The following is an 11,480-nucleotide window of genomic DNA, read 5'->3' on the forward strand; positions in this document are numbered from 1 at the left end:
GATGGTAATTATCATGTGCTGATTATCATCCATCAGTCTCGTAGGGTAAAAGACTTGGTATCCAAACAATAATATCATGTGGCTCATCATGCACGCTCATGCATTCATTAGAGTATGTTCACCCTCAAGTAGCAAACTACCTTGCATTAAATCGGCGCATCCTACGTTCAAAGGAGTGTTCTAATCCCAAAAAATGCACATTATTTCCTTCGTTCATCGAATAAACACACATTATTTCTAATATGAGATAACAATAGTCTTTGATCTTTCATCATTATTCTTATATGCACTGCAAAACTCGGAAACAGTGAGGAACTGCCCAGAGATGCTCCGCACATAATTTCCTGCCACAAAATCAATGAAATGCCACCTGTTAGCCTCTCAAACAAGTGGGTTGCATTACAAACTCCATGTTTAAGTGCAAAAGCTTCCACACATCATGGTTTTACAAATAAATCCACTCTTTCCATTGAGCCTACACAATAGTTTATGCATGAATTGAGACTTACATGCTTGGACTCTTCCGAATATGGAAATAACGAGTTCTCAAGGAAACAGGGGCTGGTAAAGAAGCCCGGTATTTTCTGGATATCCCAACATGATGTTGAGATTCTGTAAAGCTTGACCTGATGCTCCCTTTACAAGATTATCAATCTGCATATATGTTCTAAAGGCTTAGCCAATGATCATCCCTAGGATAACAATGACTGTACATAAGGAGTAATTTTAACATAGAGATGGATGAACACAAACATACAACTGAAGTAATTATTGCCCTTCCCGGTATTCGATCAGCAAAGACATTTATTAAATTATAATTGGATCCTCGAACATTATGAGTGTGAGGGACAACTCCTCTCTCCAACAAAATAACAAATTCTTCATCCTGCAATAAAAAATTAAATGAATTTCAGAATCCCATAGATTACCAAAGCAAGCAGACAAGAAATAGGCAGTATATACATCAAACCATGTGTGTGAAATGCTTGTCAAAGGCCTGTGGCCTGGTTGGCATAACCCCAAGCCTCCAAAATGGAGGTCTGGAGTTCAAACCCCCCCCCCCCCCAAACCAAAAAAAAAAATTTGTGTGAAATGCTTGGTTGGAACCCAGTCCAAAAAAATGCCCAAGGAAATGCAGGATATCCATAGTTGATCCTTCAAAATTCAAGTAGCCAGCTAGTTTAACAATAGTCCAAATGGCATACCTGATAAGATATCTTCAATTGTTGGTATAAATCCTCAATTGTTACACCAGCAGCCATTTCCACATATATAGTTGATTGCATTCCGCGGTTCTAGAACACGAGGATTAACACAATTCCTTTCTGAGCAAAAAGAGTTACAAAGGACAGAGAAACACAATTAAATCAGGTGTAACCATTACCATTGGCATTAGGTGTGGAGTGAAACTGATTGTTATTTTTGAATGCGCAGCATCGGAGAGTCCCTGTTCAATTTCCGGAACTGAAAGCCATATAAAGGTTATTGCTTCGTTTTATCTAATAAAAGAGAATGCACTCACTCTAGACCTTGAAAAATCATGAGAACTTTAAAAAATTAATTGATTCTAATTTTGTCAAATAGAAAGAAACAGTACATGAAGATAAACCAATTCAAAAACATAAAGCATCAAACGGAAGCTTGTAATCAACAAACAAGTTCCACCAATTATGTCCCATTACGTGGCCACCTAAAGCTTATTTCATCGGCCAACAAACATTTGCTTCAAAATGGAATAAGCACTAGACTTTTCTCTGATTGGGAAGTTTCCATATCTGTAACAGAACTGGATGCTGACAAACAATACTGGTGCAGTTTATCAGGATATTCTTCTTGCATAGCTGAGCAGTAAACTAAAAGATCGAAGAGGGCATTTTCTCAGTCATCGATTGGTCATTGAACATCATGCCCTAAAACTTCAACTTGTCATTAAATATCATGGTCAAACACAGGCCACTTTCTCCTAGAAAATCATGAATGTCTTCTAGATCAACCAGATAACATCTCTTTAATGTTTAACAATGTACACTCAGATTGTTATTTGTAGACCAGTAATACCATTATTTTCAATCAATAATTGATCTTTCCATTCAACTTCTTGAAAAAGGTGCAAAGCCTTCCAATTCTCTTTTTTAGGGCAAGTAGATGCCTCCAATTCAATTTTTTATGAGTAATGCTAGATACAATCATAAGTTCTGCAAGCACCGCGCACTCCTTTTGAAACTCTTTTTTCAAAAGGAGTGCGCGGCGCTTGTGTACTCTATGACTACAAATATCATTTCTCTTTTTTTATTTGAACTTTAAGAATAATTGATGAACATCTAAACAAGTGGTCCTAGTACACATGCAAAGGCACGATGATCCATGAATAATGGAGAACATGGAGAATATGAAGATCAATTTAAAACACTACTCACTGCAATTGAAGGGAGCCACGCGCTTGAAACCAAATCTAAGTTTAAAAAAAGCAGGGAGTTAAAAAATCTTTCATGGGCAATCAACTATGATGCTAAGGGAGCTAGTTCAAGTTGAGGGAAGGCTAAAGGGAGGGCTTTCGGGTAGAGGTTTTTACAGAATCTTGGGGCTGGGGTTGGGGAGGACAATGTTGTATTTTGGGTATTGGTTTATTTTGGGTTTCTCATGGGCTTTTGGGTCATTAGGGGCTCTCTTGTATGGGCTAGGTGTTTTCTTGTATACAACCAGTGTACTTGGTTACTCCTATTGATATTTATATATATATATAATATTATTACTTATCAAAAAAATAATAATAATAGTACTCCATATGCATATTCAAAATTGAAGTGCAAAATATTACCATGGCGATGCCTGGTCATCCCATAAGAATAAATGCCTTCAGAAATTTCAGTGTACAAATTTGCCTCCTTAGCACCGCGCCCTACATGGTAAACTAGTTAGCATATGTCATGAAAGCATGCATCGAGAACATTTAGCTAAGAATTGTCAATTTTCTGAAGGTGAACAAACCCTAACCTGCTCCACTCACACCAGATTTTGAGTCGATAATAATATTTCTATATTGAATGAGATTAGCCTGCAAGCCAAAAAGTACGCAGAAAACCATCAAAACTGTAAAGCATAGAAGTTAGCAATGGGAGCCCTAGCCAGCATCAGGTTAGTGTGACCATGCAACTCACAAACCATGCACCTCCAAATTCGAAAAAAGAAAATCAAACGGTGTGCAGTTAAAGTACTTCAAGCACCTGTATTATCAAAGTTTGGTTCTACTAGTTAGGTGTCTCTCTTGTATAATACATATGTGCTTGGGTTGCAGCTTTGGGCTTATTAATAAAGATCTTATAAAAATAATTCAAATATAAAATTTTCAAACAAAAAATAAAAAATAATTTTTTTTTGATAAGTAATAAGTTATTTCATTAATAAAAGTAGGCATAGCCCAAGTACACTAGAAGTATACATGTGATTACACCTATTTAAGCACTAGGAACAGTTACAAGGAAATCATGGAAGCTGCGACCATTCCAATCAATAGCAATGGCCCACAAAAACAAAGTCTTCCAGAAAAAATTCCTAAACTCTTCCAAGGAACGTTCATGGTCCTCAAAGAGTCTCTCGTTTCTTTCATTCCAAATACACCAGAAAATACATATAGGAACCATCTTCCACACGGCTGCAATCTGTAGTGTCCCTGTGATCCCTCTCCAGCTTGCTAACAAATCAACCACCCTACCCGGCATCACCCATGCTATACCCATTCTACTAAGAAAATAAGTCCAAATATCTTGGGCAAACTCACAATGTAGTAGTAAATGGTCCACCGATTCACCACTATTTCTGCACAAACAACACCAGTTCGTAATAATAAGGCCGCGTCTTCTAAGATTCTCAATGGTCAAGATCTTCCCTAGAGCTGCCGTCCAGACAAAAAATGCAGCCTTTGTAGGTGCTTTAGTCCTCCATATATTCTTCCAAGGAAAATTGTGCCTTTGATGCATAGTAATAGAGTCATAAAAAGAGCATACTGAGAATTTCCCTTTTCTAGAATGTCGCCATTCCATCATATCTTCCATTGTGACAGCAACAGGGATGTTGTACAGCAAATTCAGAAATTCCATCAGCACCGTCACTTCCCAGTCATGTGCATCTCGAGTAAGGCTGATGTTCCACTCCTGTGAACCTTGATTAATAACCCGCAAATCTGCCACCATAGCTTCCTTTTCCCGTGCAATTCTAAAAATCATAGGATAAGCATCCTTCAAGGCCGTGTCTCTCAACCACACATCTTGCCAGAAATTAATCCTACTACCATCTCCCAAACGTAGCCGAGTATTACTAACAAAGGAGCACCAACCTTTTCGTATATACTTCCATAGCCCCACACCATACGTCCCCCTCCCTTCTTTAGAGCACCAACCCCCCCTTTCCCTACCATACTTCATATCAACCACCCCTTTCCATAAAGTTCCCCTCTCATGGTTGTAACGCCACAACCATTTACCTAATAGTGCCTTATTGAACGCCCTCACATTTCGAACCCCCAATCCACCATCTCTCAAAGGAGAGCATACCTGATCCCATCCTACTAAGTGAAACTTAAACTCCTCTCCTAGCCCACTCCACAAAAAATCACGTTGGATCTTCTCTATTCTAGAAGCAATACTAGCGGGTAGGGGAAATAAAGATAAGTAATATGTGGGGAGATTGGATAAGGTACTCTTGATGAGTGTGATTTTCCCCCCTTTAGAAAGATACAGCCTAACAATATTTTAACTTTATAATATTTTTTATTCAACTTTTTCTCTCTCATTTTCCAAAACCCAAAAAATACTCAACTCAAACTATCTCACTATTATTCACAAACTATCTTACTACTATTCACAAAATTCTCATCTCATCTCACTCCCCAAATAAGCCCTAAATATGTTCAACTCAGAAAACTGATTTCATATTAGAATTATAGAATGATTACAGCAGCTAAGGTTCCAACATTAATTAGTCCAATAAATCGATAACTTAATTATCACCAAATGCCTTTTCTAAATTTTAAACTGTATCAAGGTTATTCAATTCAAACTCTATTTTGAACATTAAGTGTTTAGTTCTTCCTTTGTTTTCTTGAGAAGCTTCTAAGCATATATGTTTCCTCTCCCCTTGTTATCTTTGAAAGATCTCAGCATATATATATATATATATATATATATATGTACTAAATGGGGACAATGTTCATGATTTCTTGTCTTTAATTTATCACTCTTAGAATGTATTTAGGTGTTCTTCTGTATACTTCATGTGTATAAGGGCTATATCTATTTCATTCATATCAATAATATTTCTCTCTTATTTATCAAAAAAAAAATATATATATATATATATATACACACGCGCGCATCTATTGAACTTATTGATGTATATTTTCAAGTCTTAATTCCTATTCAACCAATCTCAAGCACAACTTTCACAAGTTGCTTTTGAAGATGTAGTAGTCAACCAATCAAGACATGCAAAATTAATTTACCCAACCATCTCGAGAGAAATCAATGACAACACAGAATGGTGAACACAAACCTTTATCAATGGAACAAGAGGAAGCTGAATGGATGTTGGATAACAACCAGGATTAGCAACTAGACGTGCACTTTTAATCTCCTCTCTCAAAATCTCTGTCAAACCATATACAGCTTCTTTCTGCATCCAGGTGATGAAATACTCATTTAGATGAAAAATAAGAGAGTACATAATGCCAAGGATGGGTATGTTCAATGTTTTAGCACCCCAGCCCCTCCCCCCCCCCAAGAAAAAAATTTTGGGATAAATTCTTGACACCGAGTTTGAGTGACACTTTTAAGAACAAAGAATAACAGAGTAACCCACCTGCAAATCTGGTGCTCTGTGTGCCTGACCGTACCATTCTTCATATTCAGATATATCTCGCAGCCGGAAGTCCTGTGAAATCAAATCATCAAACTTTGACATAGGCAAAACAGCCAGTTTTGGATTTAATATGGGATGCATCAAAACAAAACTGTAACAATGCCAGACTTAAATAGTGGTAATGCAAAGCTTACTGCAGAAAGATCAACAATCTTCAAACCCTTAGGAAGGCCTTTGATGATTTCCTGTGATTAACAGATAATCCTACAAATAATTAGTAAAAGGAGAGAAACACTAAGAAATTAATTTCCACTTTAGAAACATTCATTAGGCCTCGGAACTTCTGGCCTATGGAGCAACCAATGTAAGGGACTAAGAAAAACCTGAGTGGTCCCATGCGGCAAACAACAAAACACAGCATCAACATCAGAAAAGTCGGCATCCTTGATGGCAACCATATCCGGCAAATCCTGAAAACATGGAGGAATTCAACCATTGTATTTTCATAATAAAGTATTGAAAACCAAGACATAAAAGAAGCACCATCATCAAATTATGTTGAACCTCCCCTATTCAACTAACACCCTTGGAAGTAAAAGTGCAACCAAATGAAATATACCACAGACACATTTTATTCAGTTATGGAAAGAGTCATACTTGTGAGACCAGATGAGGGAACACTGATCCAATCGATTGACCAGCCTTTCTATCAGCAGTCATCAGACTAATGCCAAAGTGTGGATGGTTTGCCAGCAACCGAACAATCTGCCAGAAATGATCACCCACATTTTTACATTTTAAAGGGAAAATAAGTTGGAAATGGCTTAGCAGTAGTAAATTGTCTAACCTGTCACCAACATGTAGACATCCAAGCGCCAAGGTAAAGTTATCAAATTAAAAAAAAAAAAAAAATCTCCAACTTTTGTAACATCTTTCTAAAGGAATTCATAAGGCCCTCTTGGTAACTATTTATGTATGCACAACAGATTATGTTTTAAAATTTTACATTGACAGAAATTAATGTCTTCTTTCAATGCCTTTTCCTTATTATTTCTGGACAAAATGGATGCCTACTTCATTTATAATAATGACAATTCCTCAGGAAAAATAATATTTTTTTGAGAGGTAATCAAGAAGTTTTGTTCATAAGAAAAGAAGGTATAGCCCAAGTATACAGAATGTATACATGAGAGGTACCTAACTAGAGTTTACAACCAAGAATAGAAAATCATGGACATTTAGCCCATTAAAGTCAATGACCCCCACCCATAATAACTCAGGAAAAATAATAGAAAGATAGGGGGGGAAAAGAGAAAGGAAATCCATATATCTAATGCAATGGCATTAATCTTAGAGTTAATATTCAATTATCAGCATATCTGAGCCAAAAAAATCAAAAGCAAGTTGGCCCCATGAATAATTTATCATGGTTTTAGCTTCAAATAGCTTCTATCCACCAACTCACACCAAAACGAACACAACATAGACCCAGAGAGGATCAAAAGAACCAGCATAAATATGTTTAGAAGGGGTTGGACATGAAGCACCATACCTCAGAACCAGTGTAACCACTAGCTCCAAGAACACCAATCCGAACTGCCTTGTCGGGTTTCTGGGTTTTGGTATTCACAGCACATTTGACAAATATCTTCCCTTCCTTTCGCTTATTAACCTTTGTAATAATTGCTCCGTCCTGCATTTCGATCACATAACTCATAAAACACTTAAGTCCCAACTTTCAAACTCCATGATCTCTCCATGTTATGTTTTTTCCAAATAAAAAGGCTAAAACCCAGAAAATAAAAACTGAAATTTACAATTTCCCAGCTTGGTAGCTAAGAAAATGGACAAAAGAAAAGCGAAGAAATTCTCAATTTCTTTTCTTGTTCTCGTCTCTGAAAATTAAAATTAGCTCATATAACCGATGTGCTTGCATCAGGCCCACTTCATTGTACTTCGAAAAATACAAAACTATAACTCTCCTTTCTTCAACTACAATTTTTTTTTTCCGGGGGGGGGGAGGACAAACCTTCCCAGAGCATCCAGTGCCAAAAGAAATCGAACTGAAGTTTGCAGTCCACATGTCCTGTCAGAAGCAGCAAGAGTTTCAAAACCATAGAATCTCACAATCTTCGCCAAGACATATATATATGTACACACACACATATTTATACACAGAGCACGTATATGTGGGGATAAAGAGATCTCACCTTTATGGGGTGCTTATGAACTTGATGCAAAAATCAATTTGCAGAATAGCGTTTGTTTTGGGAGACGGAATAAAATGTGCTTTTGGACTGGCGAAAGCCCAAGAGAATCTGAAAGTAGAAAATGGATCAAGGAGCAGGTGAAACCATGAAAGTGAATTGGAGGATCACCCTATCAAGAAGGCACAATCGTCTCGATTTAGAGGGACGGGAAAGGGGGAAGGAGAGGGTAACACTTCGAGAGAATGGAACGAAAAGAGAGAGTGAAGTCTGGGAAGAGAGTCAGAGATGTTTGAGCTCTGACAATTTATTATTGAGAAAGAGTCACCTTCAAACAGGATGCGGCGTGAAGTTTGATTTTGCCCTCTTCAATAGAAATCTGACACGTAAGTGATTTATGCGGAACACGGAGAACCGATTTGAGGAAATCATCCTCCCGCAAGAAGCCATCTCCCCTCCAGTCACTCTTCTTTCTCCTGAAGCACCCCCACCACCCCTCTCTCTCTCTCTCCCTCTCTCTCTCTCTCTCCTCTCAAGACCGGAACCCTATTTAACTCATATTTCTTGAATCATTACGATAACCTTCTTTTTAGCTCTTGTGCTCCAGTGTTTCCTGCTAACTAAAAATGAATTGTCAAGTAACTGCAGACTAGTGAAAGAATGGTTGTGGCACAGCACCAGCGGTGAGGTCTTGAGGAGGCAATTGTCCGTACTCAAATTTCTAAAACAGTTTGGTTTGGCTCATAATTCCCAACATTTTTAGGATATCTTTTTGTGTTGCCTAATAACATAAAATCACAACAAAACAAAAAAAAACAATCTAAGAAAAATAAAGAAAATTCTTCCTTTGAAGATTCAAGAGGGAGAAGGAGACGAGATTCTTGTTCCTAATCTATATTAGCCTCGGATTACTTCTGTAGTCAATACACAAAATACACATGCACATTGCACACGTACAGGTACAGGTACAGGTACAGGCATTGATGTAGACATAGATAAATATAATCTTGGATTTGTGGAGCTTGATTTGTTAGTGTGACGCTCTGATTTGATGACCTAATTCAATAATGATACGTTATGATTTTTTTAATAGATTTTTAATGAGGTTTGAATTATGGAGCGCTGCCTAATTTTTTGGCATTGTTTACAATCATAGAAAGCGCCAAGTAGCTCAAGCGAAGTTTAAGCGGAGAGTTTGCTTGACAGGTTGATTAAACAAATGTCAGATAGAGAATTTACTCAAGGTGCGTCAATATTTACTCGAACGAATAATACAAAAAAATAAAAATTATGATTTTCACCATGTACTACTTTTAATATGTATTTAATGAATAATATAGAAATTCTGATGATTCTAGACAATAAAATTTTATTTCAGAATATATTTTGTGATTATTCAATATAATAAAATTCTCTATAATTTTATAGACACAAGTACGATATCAAATTATATTAATTTTGTATAGTGTGAGTAATTTACTTTGTGTTTGCTTTTGTTTGTTTTCTCACAACGCAAAGTGCCCATCAACAATTTTTTGTCCATACTAAAGAGAAACCCCAGGTCATGTGTTGTATAACATTGTATTTCGATATAAATGATGCAGAATCACCTGCAATAGAGCAAGTTGCTGCCGGCTTCTTAGCACTGGACCCGAGTCTATGGACAAATTAAGAAAGTGCTAAAGATCAAGAATCCCAAAAATCGCCAGAAGAGCAAATCCCATCAAGAAAGTGATGGCTTAGAGAGAGAGAGAGGGAGAGCCACTGAAGTCTGAGGGTGAGAGAGAGCGCTTCGGGCAGAGCTCGACAATGTGGCTTGAGGAGAGAGAGAGAGAGAGAGAGAGAGCATAACGGGGGAAAGAGTTGCACTGGATTTTGTTTTTTTTTTTTTGTCTTGTTAATTAGAACGTTCCTTTGGGCTTTGAGATGAATGGTGGTTGGCTACTTGGGTCTATACGTTTTTCAGAGCCAACGTTAATTACTAGAGGGCAAATAACTGGATCCCATATTTGCCGGATAGCGAATCCCGTTAACTGATAAAAGGCCTCGTTTAGATTCGAAATTCACCACAATTTATTTTAATTCATATTATTTTATCATTATAATTTTATCAAATTTTTATATAAAATATAATTAATAATTTAATTTTTTCAAATATCAAAATAATAATAATAATATTAAAAATAATATTTTATTTAATTCATCTAAAATTATCTCAACTTATCTTTATTCATCTTTGAATACAAACGGGGCCGTAAGAGCAATGGACTTAGCCAAATGTCAGTTCAATCTTTAAAATTTAAAGAAATAAAGATGAAATAATTTGAAATGGAGTAGTCAAATACGAGTAGCTTCAACTATGAGCTACAATATTTCTAAGTATTTTTTATATTTAAAGATATACTCTTCATCTTCAAAATTAATATTTTATTCTAAAATATCAGACCCAACTACTTTAATATTTCCCCCCACGTTTTATTCTAAAATTTGTTTATTGAATAATTAAGTTGAAGAAAAAAATTAGTTGGAAAATAGTAATTTAAATAAAAAATAAAATTATTAATTAACATATGGTTAGTGTAAGAAAAAAATTAATATTATATTTATTATTTTGACTAATCCAATATGAAGTTATGGTTTGAATGATTTTAGATTTATGAAAAATATGTATTTTTAACTAAATTTTAGAGATGACTCTGATGAAATTAATGATAATAGCATTATCTCAAAGGAAAGTGTAGGACAAATAGCGAATCCGGTTAATAGATAATAAGTAAGAGCATTATTTTGGAGATGACTTTTAGCATTGGCTTCATCAAAGTCATTTCCAAAATTTAGCTAAAAGTACATATTTTTCATAAATTCAAAATCATTCAAGTCATAACCCCACGTTGGATTAGTCAAAATAATAATATAATATTATTTTGTTAATAATAACATTTATAATTTTTTTTATATTTTGTAACTACACTAACCATATGCTAATTAATAATTTAATTTTTATTTAAATTATTATTTTCCAACTAATTTATTTCATCAACCTATTTTGCAACTACAATACCCATGAGTTTGATATTTTAGAATAAAAAATTACTTTTGAAGATGAATAGTACATCTTCAAACATAAAGAAACATTTAGAAATATTGTAGCTCATATTTGAAACTACTTGTATTTGAATACTCCAATGGAGATGATTCAATTTCTATTTCTTCAAATTTTGAAGATGAACTGGCATTTGCCAATGCATATCCTCTATCCATTGTTTTTCCTAAAACAAACAAAATTAAAACGTAACGGATCAATGCACTATAACGGGTAAATTAATTTCTTGATCAAAATTACTACGATACTCATTCCTTTTACATCAAGCGTACCATGCCACAACTCAAATAGAGAAATTAAGGAAATGAGAGAGTATG

The 11,480-nt window shown here is 35.5% G+C and overlaps 1 protein-coding gene across 1 annotated transcript; it reads right to left on the reverse strand.

Moving 5' to 3' along the window:
- Positions 1 to 60: 60 nt before the first annotated feature.
- On the reverse strand, positions 61 to 8,886 carry LOC118344270 (probable N-acetyl-gamma-glutamyl-phosphate reductase, chloroplastic). Its single transcript, XM_035684548.1, has 15 exons — positions 8,064 to 8,886; positions 7,883 to 7,939; positions 7,406 to 7,546; positions 6,511 to 6,618; positions 6,237 to 6,323; positions 6,048 to 6,098; positions 5,854 to 5,925; positions 5,548 to 5,667; positions 2,995 to 3,055; positions 2,819 to 2,899; positions 1,385 to 1,464; positions 1,206 to 1,295; positions 758 to 886; positions 510 to 654; positions 61 to 344 (listed from the first exon to the last, which is right to left on the reverse strand). The coding sequence occupies exons 2-14, from the start codon at positions 7,934 to 7,936 to the stop codon at positions 547 to 549; spliced, it is 1,182 nt and encodes a 393-aa protein (XP_035540441.1). The 5' UTR covers positions 7,937 to 7,939; positions 8,064 to 8,886; the 3' UTR covers positions 61 to 344; positions 510 to 546.
- Between the last annotated feature and the right edge of the window lie 2,594 nt (positions 8,887 to 11,480).

Source organism: Juglans regia, chromosome 13 (genome assembly GCF_001411555.2).
Source record: "Juglans regia cultivar Chandler chromosome 13, Walnut 2.0, whole genome shotgun sequence".
NCBI classification, from domain to species: Eukaryota; Viridiplantae; Streptophyta; class Magnoliopsida; order Fagales; family Juglandaceae; genus Juglans; species Juglans regia.

Excerpts from the sequence above, each read along its gene's own strand:
- LOC118344270 (XM_035684548.1), bottom strand. The coding sequence starts at position 7,936 with ATGTGGACTGCAAACTTCAGTTCGATTTCTTTTGGCACTGGATGCTCT. Across the intron at positions 7,547-7,882 it reads GCACTGGATGCTCTGGGAAG|GACGGAGCAATTATTACAAA; the intron begins GTTTGTCCTCCC and ends ATCGAAATGCAG. Across the intron at positions 6,619-7,405 it reads GTGGTTACACTGGTTCTGAG|ATTGTTCGGTTGCTGGCAAA; the intron begins GTATGGTGCTTC and ends CATTTCTGGCAG.